The sequence below is a fragment of the Trachemys scripta genome, chromosome 2 (genome assembly GCF_013100865.1).
Source record: "Trachemys scripta elegans isolate TJP31775 chromosome 2, CAS_Tse_1.0, whole genome shotgun sequence".
Classification (NCBI taxonomy): Eukaryota; Metazoa; Chordata; order Testudines; family Emydidae; genus Trachemys; species Trachemys scripta.
The window spans coordinates 68,873,293-68,895,548 of NC_048299.1; the positions used below are offsets into that span (position 1 = coordinate 68,873,293).

General features: G+C 44.2%; 2 protein-coding genes across 5 annotated transcripts in view; one reads left to right on the forward strand and one right to left on the reverse strand.

Moving 5' to 3' along the window:
* Positions 1-1,706, reverse strand: part of NGLY1 (N-glycanase 1) — a 68,552-nt gene extending 66,846 nt beyond the window's left edge. Inside the window, exon 1 of one of the 3 annotated variants that reach the window (XM_034760801.1) lies at positions 1,091-1,294. In XM_034760801.1, coding sequence (XP_034616692.1) covers positions 1,091-1,218 — 128 coding nt within the window. In that variant the 5' untranslated portion in view covers positions 1,219-1,294. Of the gene's footprint in view, positions 1-1,090; positions 1,295-1,684 lie in introns of those variants that run through there. The other 2 variants (XM_034760802.1, XM_034760800.1) reach the window with 2 other exon arrangements.
* A 2,977-nt stretch (positions 1,707-4,683) lies between these two features.
* On the forward strand, positions 4,684-12,749 carry OXSM (3-oxoacyl-ACP synthase, mitochondrial). Of its 2 annotated transcripts, none has more exons than XM_034760803.1 (3): positions 4,684-4,816; positions 7,624-8,640; positions 11,421-12,749. In XM_034760803.1, the coding sequence occupies exons 2-3, from the start codon at positions 7,655-7,657 to the stop codon at positions 11,821-11,823; spliced, it is 1,389 nt and encodes a 462-aa protein (XP_034616694.1). In that variant the 5' UTR covers positions 4,684-4,816; positions 7,624-7,654; the 3' UTR covers positions 11,824-12,749. The 2 variants fall into 2 exon arrangements, with proteins under 2 accessions (XP_034616694.1, XP_034616695.1); XM_034760804.1 differs by lacking the exon at positions 4,684-4,816 and adding an exon at positions 5,057-5,311.
* Positions 12,750-22,256: the final 9,507 nt, after the last annotated feature.

The following is a 22,256-nucleotide window of genomic DNA, read 5'->3' on the forward strand; positions in this document are numbered from 1 at the left end:
ATAAAAAAAATTAAAACAATTATGTCATCAGCTAAAAAACTTGGAAACTTACAGTGTGGGTAGTGACACCTCTCACTGGATTTTTCAGGGTGTTAACATTTTTTAGAAGCTAAGAAACTTAGACTTGCTTTTATATACAGAGTGTAGGCAGCCCATGAAAGGTCATTTCTAAATCTCCATCCTACAAAAAACTTGACAAAGGTTAGGTCACTGCTGTGCTGACATCACTGTTCATAATACTAATACTCTCTCATTGTTTCCTTGTCCTCCCCAATCTGTGTCTATCTGTCTTACATTTACATTTGTACTCTTTGGGCTAGGGGTCCTCTTTGTGTGTGTGTGTACAGCACCTAGCATAATAGGGTCCTGCTCAATGACTGACTAACTTGGGATGAATGGCTATTTACTGTACACTCCCCACCATGTCCCACATAGCAAAATACTGTGCAATACATGAATACCATGATGCTAGAAAACCACAGTGATAGGCACCATTTAAACACCCAAACGCTCACAGACTGCACGTGCACCTGAGGGACAGGTGTGAAATGCACAAGACCTGCACCCTCAGGGTGGGAAAAGCCACTGACTCATTCAACGTCAATCTCCTGCCCTCACCCTGTCCAGCCCCAGGAGATGGGAGTAAAGGGCTGCCAGGTGGGCCCGTCCAAGCGGGTGCCAGGGCAGTGGCGAGGAAGCAGGTCACAAGGCCCAGGCCCAGCAGGACGTGGCAGCCAGAGGGCAGCCCCGTGCGGACATAGCAGCGACACGCTGCTTGGGCCGCCACGGCGTGGGGTGGGAGGGGGAAGCTCTGCCCCCAAGCGGGAGCTCTGCTCTCTAAGGGAACAGCGGGTGCAACTGACCCAACGGGGGACAGAGTTCTGGCGGTCAGTGACTCAGCACAGGCTGGGCTGGGCTAAGCCGCCGCCGCCGCCTCCCCTGCTGAGTCAGCAGCTCTTCCCGCTGGGTGCCCGAGCTCAAATCGTGCCCTCCCGCGGCACCCCCCACCAGCCCGCAGACCGTGAGTCCGAAGATTTATACCCCCCACGGGGACGGTGCCCTGCTTCGCGGGCCCGTCCGCCCTGCTCACCTGAGGATATTGTCCGCGTAGGTGAGCAGTAGCCGTGAGGCCTCCAGAAAGGTGTCTCGGGCGTTCTGGCAGAGCTCACTCACGGCTCGAGAGTGGGGTGGCGCGGAGGGACCCCCCGCGGCCGCCATCGTGCTACTTTCCTGGGGGCGGGGGATGGGAGGGTGTCCTCCCCAGTGAGCGGGCGCTGCCGTCTAGCGTGCGCGCGCCCGTTCGCTTGCTCCCAGATCCGGGACCTGCTGAACCACCCAGCGGCTGAACGTGCAGCGGGCGGGCAAGTTTCCCTTTCAGTTTCTACAGCGATTATAGTCTCACAATCAGTGCCTTCATAGCTAAATTGCATTGAGTTTTTCACTTAACTCTAGGATTCAACGTCTTTGTTTTCTAAGAAAAATATAGTGCCTCTTTCCCCAAATTTACCGCACATAAGCTGAGTACATTTTGAATTTTCTGAGCATTTTTCAAATAAATCTGTTAGATTGACTTACATTTAATTAAAAATGGGTCCTTTAAAAATATATTCTGGTGAGTCTCACCCTTTTTTTACCCCTTTAGCTAAACATTTATTTTATGGGTCTGATTTTCAGATGTACTAACCTTGTGCAAGTTTCAGAGTAGCAGCCGTGTTAGTCTGTATCCGCAAAAAGAATAGGCAGTTTCCCTTGAGGTTGCAGTGTGTAGCCTCTCTGAAAATCAGGCCCTAGGTGTATGTAGTGCACAAAATACAAAATAATTTATCTTGGTCAGTTTCTACATGGTGTGGTCTGATTCCTTTGCTTTTAAAGTAATGTTGAAGCTGCTTATCCTTTTCTAATACTGTGGTCCTATAAAGCCCTAAAATGGATAATGTGCAAGTACCCTGACTAAGCCCTGGCTGGCATGATTTAGTTGGGACTGGGACTGGTCCTGCTTTGAGCAGGGGGTTGGACTAGATGACCTCCCATCAGTATGGCACCCCATTTAATAACTTTTGCCAAAAAGCAAGTACCAACAACGTATACATATTTCACTTTTGTCTGTTTGCATTGAACCTCTAGGGCAGGGGTCGCCAACCTGTGGCTCCGGAGCCACATATAGGCACCGACTCCAGGGCTGGAGCTACAGTCGCCAACTTTCCAATGTGCCAGGGGATGCTCACTGCTCAACCCCTGGCTCTGCCACAGGCCCTGCCCCCACTCCACCCCTTCCTACTCCCTCCCCTGAGCCTGCCGTGCCCTCACCCCGCTACCCCCAGCCTCCTGCATGCCAGGGAACAGCTGATCAGGAGGTGCTGGGAGGGAAGGCGCTAGCAGCGGGGATGCTGATAGGGGGCTGCTGACGTACTACTGTAGCTCTTTGGCAATGTACATTGGTAAATTCTGGCTCCTTCGCAGGCAGGGCCGGCTTTAGGCCAATTCCACCAATTCCCCTGAATCGGGCCCCGCGCCTAAGAGGGCCCCGCGCCCAGTGGCAGGGCTGCCGGGGTGGGGGCAAGTGGCCAAGAATCCCTTCCCTGGCTAGATGCTCCTTTTTAATTTTTACTCACCCGGCAGCGCTCCGGGTCTTCAGCGGCACTTCACCGGCGGGTCCTTCACTCGCTCTGGGTCTTCGGCAGCACTTCAGCAGCAGGTCCTTTAGTGCCACCAAAGACCCGAAGCGAGTGAAGGACAAACCACCGAAGACTATGAGTGCTGCCCGGTGAGTACAAGCCCCACATGTTTTTTTACGTGGTTTTTTTTTCAGTCATCCCTGCCGGGGCCCCATCAAAACTGTTCGAATTGGGCCCCGCACTTCCTAAAGCCGGCTCTGTTCGCAGGCTCAGGTTGGCTACCCCTCTCCCCCCTCCCCCCCTCCCCCTGCTCTAGGGATAGTTGTACACACAAGTTTCTTCAGATTCTTCTCCCAGAAAGCCAAAGATCACCAGGGTCTTTGAACTAGAGCAGCTCATTTACACACTTGAGAAACTTCCTCCTACCAAATAATGTGCATTTACAGGTGCTTTTATCCAAGAATCTCATAGTGTTTTATAAACACAGCTTGGTTTATTAATCATTAGCACCCCTGTGAGGTAAAGTGATCCCCATTTTATAGATGAGTAAACTGAGGCAAGAGCACAGGGTGAGTCAGTGAGTTTATTATAGGCAACGCAGATAGCAACATCCATCATTTTAACGTTGCCTGGCCACTTTCCGTTATAAAACCCTGTTTTCAGTTGCTTATAACTTTGCCAAATGTAACCATTTGGGCTGAAATTTTCCATGCCGGGGTGCCAGTCTCAGGCTGAACTATTTTTGGAAAATTTCAGCAAAAACAATTCTGTTGTTTCTCAGAACAAAATTTTATGGAAAAATGTTTTGCCCATGTTTAAAAAAAAAAATCTTATGACCATTTTGATGAACAACTCTAGTGCCTCCATACTTTGGAGTAAGGACATGAAATTTGGTGGGGGCAGGTTGCCCTGGTGTCAGGGATGTGCCTTTTTGCCATCCCCATGAAAATCTGCCCAAATTTGGTAAAGTTATGAGCTTCTGAAAATCTCAGTTTGCACACGCTCAGGGGAGTTTGGCAGCTCATGTCTCTGAAGATTCTATCTGCTGTGGGCAGAGTCCACCAGAGGGATGCAGAGGCTGAGCAGGACTTTCTCAGTTGGTCCTCCCAACAGTTGGACATTGCTGAAGTGTCAGGCACAGGAACTGAGAACAAGGATCCTGGCTTTCCTGTGCTTTTAATGCCCCTCTGCTGGCATCCAGGCAGAGAGGAGGAGGAAGCTTAACTACCTGTCTGGAATATGGAGGAATAAATTGCCAATCCAAGGGAGTTGGTGAAGTGGAGAGGGTGGGGGTGGGAGAGAGAGGACTGGGATGTGACGCTAAGGGATCTGGGACTGGAATGAGGAGCTGATGCAGGGGTGGCGTGTTAAAATGGGACTGGGGGCATGGACATGCTGTGCAACCTTAATTTGGTCCCCTTGTGCATATACTTTATGATCCTATGTAACTGTAATTAAAGACTATTTTTGTGAAAAGCAATATTAATTCTAGCATTTCCTAACCAGAATTTGTAACCCTAATGTTCTTTTTAATATAGTTTTATGTGTGTAATACTAAATAAGATGATGTGAAAAAAATAAAAAGTGAGGGAAAGTGAATTTTTGAGTTCTTGGTGCTCTCTTTTGCATGTTTTCTATTTCTGGATGTGACTTTTTTGAGAGTGCTTGGCTCTTTTTTTATTAATTTCCTTTTCAATATAACTTTATTCTGTGTGGTTTTTTTGAATCTCGATGACTCCTCCTTCTAAGGCTCTGCCTTGCTGTTTTTGTTCTGACTCCTCTTTTTGGTCTCTGTAGATAATCCTAATAGCTCTTGGATTCTGCTCATGCTGTGCTCTAAGATAAGTAGGGAGGATATTTCCACCACCTAAGAGCAAACTGAAGAAAGGCTCCGCTTATTGTCATGGGTGGGAGTCTAACAGGTGTCGCAAGCAGAGTCTGTGAGATAAACACACCACCCATCTTACCCTGCCCCAACCTCACAGATAAATAGGCGAAAGCCAAGGAAGCAGCAGGTCGCATGCCCTACCAATCCAGCGCCGATTTCTAGATTGGTGCCGGCGGTTCTGACCAATCGAAGAATCGGCAGTCGATTATCAAGTTGTCGAGGTTTGAGATCCCCCTTTTTTCCTCACGTGGTTTAGCCCACCGCCATTGGAGAAAGGGAGGGAGACAGAGCTGACCACAGAGGAGAGGGGAAGGTGAGATACAGATGTGCGAGGAATGTGCCTGTTTCCGCGCCTGTCTCCGGGGTGGGATGGAATGAAAGAAGGAGGTTCGGGAAGGGCGCGGGGGGAAGGATCTTGCCCCCCCCCCGGAAATGGGCCAGGGCTGTTTCCCTCTCTCCTAGATAATAGGGGCGGGGAGTTTGCCCCCGGATGGAACGCGGCTGGGGCGGGGGGGAGGGGGTTGTACTCACACCCAGGAACAAGCCGGGAGGCTGAGCGGCGACCCCCGGCCGAGCCCCCGCGGCAGAGCTCTGCCATTGCTGGTGCGGGAGGCGCGGTCCCAGCGTCTCCTGTGCTCGCCGGTCCCCTCTGCCCGCCAGGCATCGCGCAGCGTTAGAGCTTGAGCTGGAGTCAAAAAGATTAATCTTGTATTCCTGGAGACTCCAGGACAATCCTGGAGGGCTGGTAACCCTATTTGCAATGCTGTGCCTTGGGGCTGGCAGTGGAGCCAGGGGAGGGAGCAAAACGGTAAGATATCCCCTAGTTTTATTCAGTTTGGAGGGCTCCACTCCTCCTTTGGTGAATCGTTGAGGTTGACCCCCTATAACAAAATAGTATTCTGTGTAAAATCTCAGCTACTCTAGCAGTATTGCTAACCCCAAATGTTCAAAAGACATGAGTCAGAGACACCAAAATCACGAGATTGGCTTTAAAATCATGAGATTAAGTAAAATAATAGCTTTGGTATTTGTTTTGTGTGTGTGTACTGCTTTATGAGCCTTTAGGGTGCACTGGGGGGTCACATTTTGAAGCTTTCTCCACAGCCAGAAGGGCTAGAAACTTGTTGGTAGTGTAACACAAATAAATAAGAGCCTTCACTTGGGTATCCCTCACTTTGCACTTTTATAGAGATTTATACTTTCAGTAGGCTGTAAAAAATATTAACTAATCCTGTGAGGGCCCTTAATGTCAGTTTAACATTACTTTCTTTTTATAGAATATTAATAGCCATTAAATTAAGGTGGTGATTAAGCATTGTGTTTTTAGAATGTACCTTGTTATAAGGTTTATTCTGACAATATCTTCAGTGGTTCTCAAACTGTGGGTCAGTCAGGTCACTGGGGCTGACTTAGGCTTGCTGGGGTCTGGAGCCAAAGCCCGAGCCAAACTATCCAGGGCCAAAGTGGAAGCCCGAGCCCAACTGCCCAGGGCCAAAGCCAAAGCCCAACAACTTCAGCCCTGGGCAGCAGGGCTCAGGGTACAGGCCCTCTCCCCTTCTGCTGGGGTGGTAGGGCTCCCACTTTGGCCTTGGTCCCCCCACCTGGGACAGCAGGGGTTGGGCAAGCTCAGTCCCCCCTTCTGGGGTCATGTAATTTTTGTTACCAGAAGGGAGTCGCGATGAAATGAAGCTTGAGAAACCCAGTGTATTATGCCACATACTGAAGTCTGGCTGCCAAATATGCTGACTGTTGACCCACAGCAGAATATAAAAAGGAAAGCAGCAGCCTTAAAGTTACAACATGCTGCTGCTGTGAATTTAAAACCAATAGTGTTTTTCAGCCTGTTGTCACAGGAAATAAAATTACCGTACTTTCAGTTTTTCCTCCAACTCATTCCAACTGGAAAAGATATTTACCAAACTTGAAGAAGCTACATGCAAAATATAAAATAGGTTTCCCTGTCCTTTCAGTGCTCTTCATTTTTGCCTTTGGCCATATGTATGAAGGAGAAACATTATAAGAAAAAAGTGAGAAAAGTTCTACTATTACTTGTCCTTGGCAAAAACAACAACAAGGCCAACATTCAAAATATCTAGTGTTATACAATGACATGTTTTTACCCATATAAAATAACATCACACCATTAAACATTTGGCACAATAGAAATAAAGGGACTAGAACCAAATGCTGTCACAGGATTAATACTCTCTGTTCAAAAATAACCATCCAACTCTTTATCTAGCAGCAGGCGTACCTAACAGCATTCTATTACAGTGATGATATCTCCAAGTGCAGTTCCCCTTGGAAAAATTATTTGGTAAAAAAATGGCATGGGGTTCCAAGTTTATTTGTTTCTCATGGATGTCAAACCAAATTTGCTCCATTTAGAAGAGAAAATGGTTATTTTCTAATTGGAAGCCCTGCAAACTCTACTTGGACACTTAATAGTCAAGTTGGATTATTTCTTTCTTGTGTATCATCACGGGTAATAAAGTTCCTGCAAGCCAAATAATACCCTCATGGGCACCCACACAACAGGAATACAAATTGCCAAACCAGATCAGACCACTAGTCTAGTATCTAATTCTTTAACAGTGATCAATACCAGATTCTTCAGCTGACAGTGCACTATAACATTAATATAATAATGCAATGTTTTATGATGCTAGATATGGTTATTTTCAAAGTGAGAGCTATTAATCCTGTCACAGCATTATATTCCAGTGCATTTATTTTCACTATACCAATACAACTAATGGCATAGATGTCATTTGATGAAGGCAAATGCCATATGTCTCACAATCAAATGTGTTTTGGAGACACTTCAAATAATTGCTTAAAAAGAGCAAATGGCCATGTTTCATGGCTTTCTAAATCTAAACAGAATCCAAGTCTCCCAACTCCCAGTCTAGTGCCCCATCCCCTAGACCACGCTGTCTCCCGTAAAGGTTATGATGAGGTCCTTGTCTTACTGTAATAAATAGCCACGATAGGGTACAGGGAACACCATTCTCTGCAATTTAGAAAACACATGCCTTTAAAAGGCAAGTCCTAATTTTACTGTACCTTAAATGCTTTTTACATCAGCTATTTCATTGTTACCTTTTTTACCTGTTACAGAAACGTATTTCAGGTTATCCTGCTCTCCACCATGATCTCACAGTGCTTACCAGATTTCTTAAAAATTGTAAATTTTCATCACCGGAGTCCCAAATTACATCAGTGTTTAAGAAGTAGCAAAAATGGTTTCAGCACCAAGTCACTTTCCAAACGTCAAAGGCGAGTAGTTGTCACAGGTATTGGTTTAGTGTCTCCTCTTGGCGTTGGGACTCAATTCGTGTGGAATCGCCTTCTCCAAGGAGAAAGTGGGATTATCTCTCTGGATGGGGAAGAATATACAAGTGTTCCATGTAGAGTGGCTGCTTGTGTGCCGAGAGGAAATGGCAAGGGTCAGTTCAGTGAAGAAAACTTTGTGTCAAAATCAGAAAGCAAATCCATGTCTTCTGCCACTATCATGGCCTTGGGTGCTGCAGAGCTAGCAATAAAAGACTCTGGCTGGCATCCACAGTCTGAACTGGATCACTTAACTGCTGGTGTGGCAATTGGAATGGGAATGGTTCCACTGGAAGATATTTCCAATACAGGCTTGATGTTTAAAACAAAAGGTTATAACAAAGTCAGCCCATTCTTTATCCCTAAGATCTTGATCAATATGGCAGCAGGTCAGATCAGCATTAGATACCAACTGAAGGGGCCCAATCATGCTGTATCAACCGCTTGTACCACAGGAGCACATGCTGTTGGAGATTCCTTTAGATTTATAGGCTATGGTGATGCTGATGTGATGTTGGCTGGAGGAACAGAGGCTTCTATTAGCCCCTTGTCTATAGCTGCATTTGCAAGAGCTCGGGCACTCAGCACTAACTTTAACTCAAGCCCTAAACTGGCATGTCGACCGTTCCACTCACAAAGAGAAGGATTTGTAATGGGAGAGGGTGCAGCTGTGTTGGTGTTGGAAGAATATGAACATGCTATGCAAAGAGAAGCCAGGATCTATGCAGAAATTTTAGGTTATGGACTCTCTGGTGATGCTTGCCACATAACAGCACCTAATCCAGATGGAGATGGTGCTTTTAGGTAAGAATTTGTAGATTAATTTGACAGATAAACTATTAAGCTATTATTTTCTGTTGGTCAATATACTATGTAAATTTGTCTAGAGAAATATTGTGCACCTCAGCATGAATACCATCCACATATCTTTTAACTGATGTGGGAGTGTTTAAAATACAATGGTAAACAGATTTTCAAAAAGCCTGAAAACTTAATCTGAACAATGGAAGATTTTTGTAAGGTTTTATCTTATTTTTCTTGTGGGAAGGTAGTCTCACTAGATTCACCCTTCTTATGTAATATTATGAAAGCTTTATTGAATGTGGAAAATATTTCACTTTTACTTTTGATGTACACAGCTTTCACCATAAATGACTCCCAACTACAGCCAGATGTTAAAGGCTCTCTGAATACAATAAAACCTTTTGAACCTCTGTATTTAAGAGGAGAGATATTCAGCTATGAAAGCAGGTAATGCTGCTACCTGTGTTCTTTAGGAATGCTATTTAATTAGCCCACATTGAACTTCCAAATAGTACATTAGAAATTGTGTAATAGTTGGAGAATGTCAATTCCCAGAATAATTACCTTAGATATTATCAGTGTGAATAGTTAAAATGCTCTCAAAAAGATTTAGGACTTGGTTTGAACAAGTTCCGTAGATGTGTCTATGCAAAGCATATGATTAAAATAGAGGCATGTTTTAAGTATCTTGCTTTGTTGGGGTCTTAATGCAGACTCAGCGCCTTCAGTGTGGTATTGGTGGAAAAGGTTAGAGTTGGTGGATGTAAACAGCAGAAATGCACTTTGGATTTTTACTTTGGTATGTCCTCAGATCCCTGTTTGCCTAGAATTAAGATATTTTCACACTGTAGGCTGACTAAATGTCTTATTTTTTATAGTATAGAGCCATTTTTCAGCAATCTTTTGCCAGTCTTAAAATAAGCCTGCTTTACATGGGATATCTGTGGAAAAGAAGGAATGTTGCTCTATCCATTATTGAGATAGAAAATCTTTATGAAGCTAGTTTACACACAGTTTATATCTTTTTACTGTTTCACTGTTTTGACATTTTTGTTTATATTGTGTATATAGTGTAAATACCCTATAATTAATTAAATTATCAATGAAACAACTTACCTGTATATATGTATTTACTGCTTGAGAGCCTTGTGTAGGCTGACTATAGGTCATTGCTAAAGATCACAGGTACAGTAGTAGCTTTACTAGCATTCAGAGTTTATTGTAATATTATACTAAAAATGTTACATATATCAGTTCAAAGTGACGGTTTTCATAGCAGCTGTGAAGCCCTTTGTGCGTATGTCATATTATTGTTACCATATGAAATGGTCAAAGAAAAAGCGAATATGGGAAAACAATCCAAGAATACAGACTAAATAAAAAGTGAAAGCATGGATGACAGTGACACCTAATCAAAGCTAAACCTATTTGTCAATAATCTGGGTTTGCTGAGTGTGCCTATGTGAGCCAGTGCATTGTACTGACCCCATTAGAATTATTATTGTAGTAATAGTTCATAGTCAGTTCAGTTCTTCTGTTCTTAATATACCATGGCTCCCAGAATTTTTTCCTTTGTAAGGAAGAACTGCCCTGGCAAGGAAATGGACTAAATGACCAAACAGGTGGTTCTCCATATTTTATGTTGTTCTGATGTCTGTGTTTAATACCATATCTTTGCTCGGTTAACAGATTTTAAAGTAGAAGACTAATTTACCAGTTTTCTCTTTATAGTACTTGATTCATACTTAATTGCTTTAGACATTTATTTAGAATTTAAGACATTTATGATGAGATACTGAGATTAACCATGAACTTTCTCTCAAATTACAGATTTTTTTTCACCACTGAGCTGATATGATCACACATTTGTAACACAGTTTTCCTATATGCATCTTATAATTTTGTCAGAATATGAATTAAATTCACAACAGGAAATAGAAAATTTTATATTAAACATTTTAAATTATGAATTGTTATATATTTTACGTTAGCAAAGAAATCTGAAATGTATACACTATACTTATTACCATATATCAATTTGCTTCCCAATTTATATAATGTCAAGGGCATATAGTTTCTGTGAGATTTTCCTGCCCCTCTGGATTTTTTCCAGGGGAGAAAGCAATTTGCACTAAAGTTCTGAATAGTGGTGAGGATGCGTCTAGGGATGTTGTGAGCAAAAGGGAATAATATAAACATGAGGGATAAAAAAATGTAAAAATTAGGAAACTGTTTAATTTACTATGATCAAGATGGTTGCTGTAACCACTAAGGAAACTCTGCTTTTGACCTGGTGGCTAAACTAGAGAAACTTCAGCAAAGGGTAATTGAAGTTGTAAAATAGTTGGGAAAAATAATGTTTAAGATAATAAAACTTATTTTAGAAGGAGACTGATTGACCTTTGGATTAAAAACAGACATCTAATGGACAATTATATCTGTGATCTGTGGCTTCATTCATTATATCCCCTTTTTCAACCTGTGGTATAACAGTTTTTCCACTGTAGACTTTAATTCCAGTCAATATATTCTATAGAAGAATAAAATATTTAAGATGACCAAGATCTAAGTATGTATATTATTCTTCTATTGCTGATAAAGTGAATGAGTCTCATTCTGCTCTGCCTTGCATCTTGTGTAGTCATTTATATTGGAGCAAAGTGCCTGTGAAATGCAACCATTCTGATTTTAGCATTTAACAGCCATTTCCACTCTGAACAGATGGCGGTGACTACAAAAGACAGCAGGAAATCAAGCTCTCTATTTTTCTTTTTCCTTAGATGTATGTCTGCAGCAATAAAAGATTCTGGAATATGTCCTGAGGATATAACATATGTCAATGCACATGCCACTTCTACGCCACTAGGAGATGCTGCTGAGAATCAAGCCATAAAGAGACTTTTTAAAGAGCATGCATACACTCTTGCAGTTTCCTCAACAAAGGGAGCAACAGGACATCTCCTGGGGGCTGCAGGGGCTATAGAGGCAGCTTTTACTGCACTGTCCTGTTACCATGGAATTTTACCACCTACTCTCAACCTAGATAGAACCGATCCAGACTTTGATCTCAATTATGTTCCGCTAACAGCCCAAGACTGGAAAAGTGAAAAACGACGCATTGCTCTCACTAATTCATTTGGCTTTGGTGGTAGTAATGCAACACTGTGCTTTGCTAATGTTTAGGTTACAATGTGTATGTGTGTGTAAATACGACAAATGCAAATTGGTAAATGCCCTGAAAAGTGATTTGTGGTACTTCATTATGTTTTGTTGTACTGTGACACTTTTTACACATCCTTTTATTCAGTCACATTGGAGACTTGCTTATTTTTTTCTTTTTTAAGTCTTACAGTCCTTACCTATTTATACTTCAGACTACAAAAGAATGAGTATTGCTCCTTTAGAGTCTGATCTTCCAAATGCTAAGTGCTTTCTTTGATTTCATTCACTTCACTGGGAGGTTAGGATGCTCTGCACTTGGCAGGATTTAGTCCTTAATATTACAACTCCTGTTTGATCAGCAACCCCATTCATCTCATTCTCCCCTTTAATATATTGTTTGCATTACTTCCGGTTATGCAGAACTTTGAAATACCAAATTCAGCACTTTAATTAGGAATGTCTTATTTTAAAAAGAAAGGTATTAAAGTTGGAAATGCTCTAAAATCTTTTATATTAAATTAAATATGCAAAAGTACATACCACTGTTAAAAAACCCTATTAATTGCTCTCTCTGTTTTTTTTTTGTTGGTAAGGTCAAGAATGTAAAAGTAGAATCTAAATGGAATTGTTCTTGCAAATGGTTTGGTAAAGATGTGGCTCAGTTAGATAGAAAAATAAACCTATTTCAGCTATTCTAAGTGAGGGGGAATCTGTTAAAACTGAGGGCTTTATTTACATCAGTGCTATATCTTTTGCAACATCAACCAAGTAGACTCAGCTGAATTGCCTTTTCCTCAAAGGATTTAACAGTGAACAGAAATTTATTTGATTTGAAAGCATGATGGTTTTGTGTTTTCTTTATATGTATTGGTAATCCTGATTTTGTTTTATATTTTAATAGAAAGATTTAAAATAAATAAAAATTCCCCTACTCTGTTCGCAGTTCAGATATTCCAGATCCTGTCTGTCACTGACTCGTCTATTTTAATTTTCCATCATAATTGATATACAAAGGTATATAGCATAAATAGTGAAAAATAAATTATATTTTGAAAATTCAGTTTTAATAACCTGTGCTGTTAATGTGGGCTATATTGCTATTGAACTCAATGGGTGTTAAGTGAGTTCAGCACCTTGCAAGTTACGGTGCATAGGAACGCAGCTTCTGTTTTCTAATAATGTCATGTTTATCTTGACAGTGTTCCTTTAACTTCATAAACAGAGCTTTTTTGATGCATTGAATTCAAATAAAATGAAGTGCTGAATTTATAGCTGCTGCATGCCTTACATGGTAACATCATTTTGAATCTGTCAGTTTGACTTTATGAACAACTTAGTTGTTCAGTTAAAAATGAATCAAATATAAAATTTCACACAGAAATATATTTACCTTAGAAACCTTTTACACTTGCTCCTCGTATCATTAGTACAAGATTTGAATTCAAAGACCTTCATCACAATGAAATTACTCTGGTTATACATGTGGATATCTATTTAATTTAGTAAATGAATATATGAGGTTAAACAGTCTCACAGAAAGACAGATGGAAATTTGTCCTTCTGTTGTGCTATAATGCCATGTAATAAGGTAGAACTTTCTTGTTGGATCAGAAAAGTGGTCCATCTAGTCCAATCCTGTCTCCAGCAATGGCCAGTACCAGCTGCTCTGGGGCAAGGTGCACGAAATCATGCAGTAGGCTGTTACAGGGAAAATTTCTCCCTCCCTCCACTCCCAGTTCTTAGAGATTTGCATATGATATAAACCATCAGGGTTTATGTATCTTCCAAATTTTTTTTCATATTTACTATTATAATTCTAGATAGTCTTATTATAGATATAAATGTCCAGTCCTTTTTTGACTCATGCTAAGCTTTTGGCCTCAATGATATGCATAAAAGGACTGTTAAGTGCACAGAAATATTAACAGCAGTCATTGAAAACAAAGGCTTGAACTCATGGTCTCCTGAATACATCTCTCTCTGAATACATCTTCGTGCTAGCCTAGAGGATATTTTTATTTTAGGAATTACATAGAGTGCTTTTTGAATAGATCTCAGAGTGCTTTACAGTAGTGAGTAAGTATCATCCCTATTTGGTTTGGTGATAGGGAAACTGCGGCACAGAAAAGATAAGGGACTTGGGCCAAGCTTACATAATTGAGAACATTACTGGAACTGGGAACAGAAGCCAGGTTTCCCATTTCAGTTACTGTGACCTATCCGGACTGCTAGTTAATGGATGAAAACATGGATCCTAATGAAAGTTGTATTGATTCTCACAGCTACAGTTATGCACCATGTCAAGTTATGGATAACTAATTTATGGGGAGATAAAGAGTGCTATATGAGGATGGACAATATTTAACAGTAAAGGGAGAGAGATGGAGGTCCTAACATGATAAAATGTACAATTTTTAAGAAGTGTTAATAGTGGGCAATACAAGATACTGCTGAAAGAATAATATTGAATTGCATTATTATTTGTATTACCATAGTAGCTAGGAACCTAATCATTGACCAGGACCTCAATGTGCTAGGTGCTGTACAAACACAGAACAAAACAGCATCCCTGCCCCCAAGGGGCTTACAATAAGTGTCAAAATCTGATAGATGCAAATGTGAAAGTTGTGTTTTAAAGCAAAAATTATAAGTATAGTGCAAGGTACCCACATTATGCCAATACTAGTAACACATTGATCACTCTGCCTTTTTACTTAATTAGGGTAGCTCTTTTATATACTCATTGCACTAAAATTACTTAGAAATGTTTATACAGCTGAGGGAGGCCCATTAAAAATCCGGAACCCTGTATACTGTATGAGAATTGATGACTCTAAGATGATGGTACAAGGTATATTAATGAACTAGTCCCCTATAGGCACCTGCTACATTTGCATCTGTCTTTCCTCCCTGACATTGTTTTTCCAAATATTGTAGACTTACAGACTTTTCCGCACAGGTAATGTTCAAAAGTTTCTATCTTGTAGCTCCTCTTCTTCTCATCTTTGCTATAGAATTTATCATTTCTTCTGAGATGTGTTACTGGAAGCACCTTAAATCCAGGCAGTGAGACTTGGTGAAGAGGTACATAATTATAGGAGCTTTATTGATCATGTCTCCACTTCTGCACTGCAAGAGTATTCACACAGCACTGATAATGCTCATAAGAAGAACATAAGACATAAGAATGGCCATACTGGGTCAGAACAATGGTCCTTATAGCCCAGTGGTTCTCAACCTTTCCAGACTACTGTACCCCTTTCAGGAGTCTGATTTGTCTTCTGTATCCCCAAGTTACACCTCACTTAAAAACTACTTGCTTACAAAATCAGACTTAAAAATACAAAAGTGTCACAGCACACTATTACTGAAAAATTGCTTAGTTTCTCATTTTTACCATATCATTATAAAATAAATCAATTGAAATATAAATATTATACTTACATTTCAGTGTATAATATATACAGCAGTATAAACAAGTCATTGTCTGTATGAAATTTTAAATCCTTCAAAGGGAACGAACAAAACAGGGCAATTATCGAGTGATCCATTCCCTGTTGTCCAGACACAGCTTCTGGCAGTTGGAGGTATAGGGACACCCAGAGCACAAGGCTGTGTTCCTGACCATCTTAGCTAATAGCCATTGATGAATACATCCTCCATGAACTTATCTAATTCTTTTCTGAACCCAGTTATACTTTTGGCCTTCATAACATCCCCTGGCAATGAATTCCACCAGTTGAGTGCTTTGTGTGAACAAGAACTTCATTATTTTTTTTAACTCTGCTGCCTATTAATTTAATTGAGTGACTCCTGGTTCTTGTGTTATGTGAAGAGTAAATAACACTTCCTTATTTACTTTCTCCACACCATTCATGATTTTTTGTGACCTCTATCATATCGCCCCTAATAGTTGTCTCTTTTCTAGGATGAGCAGTTCTAGTCTTTTTAATATTTCCTCATATGGAAGCTGTTCCATACCCCCACTTATTTTTGTTGCCCTTCTCTGTACTTTTTCCAGTTCTAAATATCTTTTATGAAATGGGGCAAACAGAACTGCATGCAGTATTCAAGGTATAGATGTACCATACATTTATAGAGTGGAATTATGATGTTTTCTGTTTTATTATCTATCTCTTTCAAAATGATTCCTAACTGTAGTCAGGCATGGACTCAGCCCTGCAGCGCCTCCTGCTGGTCGTCTCGGGAATTAGCTCACCAGCCTCTGGAGCACCCTCTGCAGGCCTGTGATCCGCCTGTCATTGGCCCCCTGTGTCCCTCCCGGACCCCAGTGCCCTTGGCTTAGGTGCTGCCCCCCCTGGCAGTACCCCACTCTCTCTCTGGGTCCCCCCCCCAGGGGAACCCCCACCTCCTATCCCAATGTCGCCTCAGTTGTGACTACTGCCAGTCACCATCTAGTCCCCGCGCCCTGGGGCAGACTGCAGTCTATCAGCCAAGTATCACCAGCAACAAGGGGTTTGGACTGGCTGCCTTTACCCACCCTCTGGCTGCCCCTGTGCAACCCCAATACCTATTTGGGCCTAGGACCAGGCCCTGCAGCCTGGGGAGTTGCTGGCCTAGGGCTTCCCAGCCCCCAAGGCTTTTCCCCAGCCCTGCTTTACTCTAGGTCCCCAGGTGAGCTCCCTGCAGCCAGGGCTGTCTCTCTCCTGCCAAAGAGAGACGACTCTGCTCTGGCTACCCTGGCCTTCTCATAAGGCTGAGTGGCTCAGTTTGGGGCATGGCCCCAGCTGCAGCCACTTCCCCAATCAGCTGGGGTTTTGCCCCTTTTCACAGTCCCAGCCCTCTGCAGGGCTTTTCCAACCCCTTCAGGGCTGGAGCGGGCGTTCACCCCGCTACACAAACATTGTTAGATTTTTTTAACTACTACTCCACATTGAGCAGATATTTTCAGAAACTATCCTCAATGACTCCAAAATCTCTTTCTTGAGTGGTAACAGCTAATTAGGCCCCATAATTTTGTAGGTATAGTTGGGATTTCCACCCCCCAATATGCATTACTTTGCACTTAACATTGAATTTCATATGCCCTTCTGTTTGGTCCTTTTACAGCCTCCTGTCCCAGCATGCACTGGACTTACATGAAAATCTGGAATAGAATCTTTAGGGAGTAGTCTGTTGTTCCAAAGTTTTGGTCTGGACTAGTAGGTGGGTATCATCAAAACATGACACTTGGGATCTGAATAAACTATGCAGAAAGGAAAAGAAGGTTAGTACTGGCAGCTGTAGTAATCAAAGGATGAAGAATAAAGCCATTCAAAATTGGGAAGCCAAAGACAATCTTTCAGGAAACCATAGTACTTAAAAAGGGGGAAGGCGAAAAACATATATATATATATATAAGAGAAAAAGAGTGCGGGTGGGGGATTGAGTCTAGAGTTATACTTGGGAACTGACTTTTTGATACTGTTTTATAGGATCTGGTAGGGAGCATTCTGGGAAGGTACAACTGAAAGATAAAGGATTGGTCTAGACAACAAACTTACGTCGGTGTAACTATGTTGCTCAGGGGTGTGGAAAATTCACATCCCTGAGCAATGTAGTCATACCAACCTAGACAACACTATGTTGGCGGGAGGGCTTCTCCTGTTGACATAGCTACCACCTCTTGGGGAGATGGAGTACCTACGTCAACAGGAGAAGCTCCTACCTCCCATGGGCATAGGTAATGTATTCATTAAGCGCTACAGCAGCACAACTGCAGTGATGCAGCTGTGCTGCTGCAGCACTGAAAGCGTAGTCAAGTCCCTAGTCTGTCTCCTGATAGCATCAGCAGATATCCTAGTTACCTAGCTCTTTGCTAGTCTTTCAGAATATTGCTGTCATGATAAGTGAGGCCATAGGTGCTGGAACTATGGGTGCTGGGAGTGCTGCCACACCCCCTGGCTTAAAGTGGTTTCCATTATATACAGGGTTTACAATTTGGTTCAATGGCTCTCAGCACCCCCTCTATAAAAGTTGTTCCAGCACCCATGAATAAGGCAATGCGGGAAAAGGTAGACTTCAACTGTTCAGTATATTAAAAGACATTTCACAAGATTTCTTATTGGAAATTCAAATCTAAGCCTTAGATCTGTGTAAGTGAAGCAGGATTAGCATGCTGGGTTTAAAATGCAGGAAATATAGGATAGCCATACTGTAAAACAGAGGTGGGCAAACTACGGCCCGCGGGCTTCGTCCAGCCTGCGGAACCCTCCTGCCCGGCCCCTGAGCTCCTGGCCCAGGAGGCTAGCCAGCCCCTGGCCCCTCCCCTGCTGTTCCCCCTCCCCTGCAGCCTCGGCTTGCCCCGCTGCTGGTCAGGGCCGGCTCCAGGCACCAGCCAACCAAGCATGTGCTTGGGGCGGCACCTGGTAAGGGGCGGCCAATCTTGGAGTGGCAGGGGGCAGCGCGGCGCTGGGCGGGGGGGGTTCCGGTGGCACAGCGCTCGGCGGGGGGTGTTCGGAAGCGCGGCGCTCTGTGGGGAGGCGTTCGGCAGCACGGCACTCCGCGGGGAGGGGTTCGGCAGCACAGCACTTGGCGGTGGGTGTTTGGCGGTGCTCTGCGCGGGGGTGGTTTCAGCAGTGCGGCGCTCTGCGAGGGCCAGGGGGGTGTTCGGCAGCGTGGCACTCGGGGATGTTTGGCGGCACGGCGCTTGGCGGGGGTTTCGGCAGCGCGGTGCTCCATGGGGGGCGGGGGGTGTTCGGCAGTGCGGCGCTCGGGGATGTTTGGCGGCACGGCACTTGGCGGGGATTTCGGCAGCATGGTGCTCCACGGAGGGCAGGGGTTTCGGCAGCGCGGCACTCGGCGGGGGGTGTTTGGTGGTTCTCTGCGCAGGGGGTGGTTTTGGCAGCACGGCGCTCCGCGGGGGTTTCGGCGGCGCTCCTCATGGGGGGGTTTTGGCGGGGCGGGGCAGCGCTGGGGGGGGCAGCACTTTTTTTTGCTGCTTGGGGCGGCAAAAAAGTTAGAGCCGGCCCTGCTGCCGGTGCAATGCTCTGGGCGGTGAGGGTGTGAGCTCCTGGGGCAGCGCCGCTGCAGAGCAGCGGCCTGACCCCGTGGTCTGTGCGGCGCGGTGGCGTGGCTGGCTCCAGCTGGGTGGTGCGACTGCCTGTCCTGGTGCTCTGGGCGGCGCAGCTGTAGCGCTGCCAGCCACCAATGCTCCAGGCAGCCAGTAAGGGAGCAGGGAGAAGGAGGGGTTGGATAGAGGGCAGGGGAGTTCCAGGTGGTGGTCAGGGGGCGAGGGGTGTGGATAGGGGTCAGGGCGGTGAGAGGGTGGAGAACAGGGGGGTTGAACGGGGGGCAGGAGTTCCCAGGGGGCAGTCAGGAATGAGAGCAGGGGTTGGATGGGGCGGCGGGAGGCAATCAGGGGTAGGGCTAGGGGCGGTCAGGGGACAGGGAGGAAGGGGTGGTTGGATGGGGCAGGGGTCCAAGGGGGGCAGTCAGTGGGTGAGAAGCAGGAGGGGTCGGATAAGGGGTCATGCCTGGCTGTAGGCACAGCCTCCCCTAACTGGCCCTCCATACAATTTCGGAAACCCAATGCGGCACTCAGGCCAAAAAGTTTGCCTGCCCCTGAGGTAAAAGAACATTTTAATGCTGGAAACAGATTACTAGTGGGCTATAACAAGGATTAACAGGATCACAAATGCTCATATTTTTATATTATATTATTTTTATTATTTTTAAATTATCATATTTTTATATTATCATATTTGTCTTAAATTATACTACTGAACAACATGATTTTTACATTTTCTCCTTTTACTAAATAGAGATGCAGAGAGAATTAGATTATTTCAGAAGCTGAGCAAGTATGGAGAAATGCAGTCCAAAAGGGATGAATGAATACAAAGTCTGAAAGAAAAATGCAAGAGGTAATATATACTGATCGAAAAGTGCAATTGAATACTAATTAGAAGAGAGTTTGGGGAATTATCTAATAGCAGCAAGAAAAACAAACAAGGATCTGGGTTGCATACCACAGAAGACAGGAACAAATAAATCAGATATGATATTAGTATTCTACTGCTAATACTGCATATGATACCCATAAAGGAGTTAATTTGAAAAAGCCTGTAGCAATGGCCCAGATTTTTGGAAAGTTGTAACCCATGTGTATTATTTTATTTCTGTTAATAACATTTTCATTTTATGCACTTTTAAATTAACTTGTTCTGAATCATCTCTTTGCAACTTCTACCCAATCAACTGACCAGTGACCAGCCAGCCCCAGCCCACCCTGTAAGGTAAGTGCCCCCCCCCCCCCCCGGGTAGCAGCAGCAGCCTGGGGCTCTGGGGGCTATTTAAAGGGCCCAGGGCTCCCCTGCTTCTACCGCCCCAGCCCTGTAAATAGCTGCGGGAGCCCTTGGGAAGCGGTGGGGCTCCAGCAGCTATTTAAAGGACTGGGGCGGCAGAGGCAGCTGGAGCCCCGGGCCCTTTAAATAGCCCCTGGAGCCCCCCGCTACCCCTGGGCTCTGGGGGCTATTTAAAGGGACCGCGGCTCCCTTGCTTCTACTGCCCTGGCCCTTTAAATAGCTGTGGGAGCCCTGGGGAAGCAGCAGTGGGGCTCCAGCGGATATTTAAAGGGTCGGGGCGGTAGAAGCAGCAGGAGCCCCAGACTTTTTAAATAGCCCCGCAGCCCTACCCCAGGGCTCCAGCAGTGGGGCTCTGGTGGCAATTTAAAGGGCCCGCGGCTCCAGCCCCTGCTGGGATCCCAGGCCCTTTAAATTGCCCCCCGGGCAAGCCGGGCTACCCCGGTATGGCAAACCAACTCTTGCCGGTACGCCGTACCAGGGCTTACCGGCTTACTTTCACCTCTGGTGACTTCCATCTTTTAATTACTGGTTTAAAATGATGTGATACATTATAGAAAAACACATTCCAGAAGTAAGTTTAAAGTTAATTTAATGTGCATCTTTTGTTGACTTCATCAAAATATTCATACTGCCTGCCCCACAAGACTGGAGAAAGAATTTTGCAGCTTGGATTGGATATGCACATGAGCTCTGTAGGTGACAATTTAAATTTGAACTGGATTTTCTCTTCATTATGGCACAGGTGTGCTTTTATGACTCCTTTCTTGGACTCATGCATCCATATCCTGAATACGCAAAAAGAAGAAATACTGTTTTTTTCTTACTGTGAGTATGTGTGAATTTTCGTGAATGAATAAAATTTCTGCCGCCCCAAGCAAAAAAAAAAAAAAAAAAAGCCGCGATCGGTGGCGGCAGTTCAGCGGCAGGTCCTAGAGGGAGTGAGGGACCTGCCGCCCCCGAATTGCCGCAGGAGCCACCCCTCTCCCTTGGCCGCTCCAAGCACCTGCTTGTTAAGCTGGTGCCTGGAGCCGGCCCTCTAAACAGGGAAGCTCCCTTTTGCCTCCCTCTCTTTTCTTTTTCCATCCTCTGTCTCTCATTTCCTTCCTTGCCTGTTTTAAATATTGTTCCCATTGTATCTTGCTATTTGGAAAAGAAAAACGTCTTGCGGTATTTAGTCAGTTTTGGTCTCAAAGCCTTATGATTTTACAGCAATACAAATAATAAATAAAATAGCTTGGAACATAAAAAAAAAGCTGCAGATAGCTAGGAGAAACATGGTGTTAAATGCTTTCATAAAACAAGTGGAATGGCTTTTTGTGCTGCAGAGAGTGAACCATTAATTTTTTTTAGGGGAAGGGGAAAAGCCTGATCAGACTAGTTTTTCTGGATTGTCTACATTCAATGGATTTCCAGAGCACCACCCAAGCTGCCTTTTGCAGACTAGAACAGGAAGGATGGTTCAATGGTTAAGGTGCTAGGCTGGGCCTTAGAATGCTGGGGTTCAATTCCTTGCTCTTCCTGTGCTTAGGTGCTGAAGTCTCAGGTCTAGTTCCACTCCAGTCCACAAAACTCCTGCCAAACTCTGTAGATACCTAAACTTACTCAGCACCTATGTTTTCAGAGTGAAAGTTCCATAGGTGCGAAGTTTCAGCCTCTGGGCACGTAGGTGCTAGAGCTAAAGGTGCCAGGGGTGCTGCTGCACCCCCTGGCTTGAAGTGGTTTCCATCATGTACAGGGTTTACAGTTTGGTTCAATGGCTCTCAGCACCCCCCACTATACAAATTGTTCCAGTGTCCCTGTCTGGGCATGCATACTGCTGCCTCACTTTAGGCAACCAGCCACCTGTCTCCCACATAAGCCCCACAGCGATTCACAAACCAGAGGAAGATAGGCATTTGGCCGCCTAAGTTGGGTGTGAGACAAATCCAGTAGACATGCTTAGGCACCACCTACTAGAATGGGTCGCATTCAAAATCTGGCAAGAGGAGGTGGTGCTGCCCACCTTATAACTTTTAGCCCAGTGGTTAGAGCACTTGCTTGGGATATTGGAGACCTGGATTCAGTTGCCCCCACTCTGCCTGAGTCTAGGGTGACCAGACAGCAAGTGTGAAAAATCGGGACGGGGGTGGGGGGGTAATAGGAGGCTAT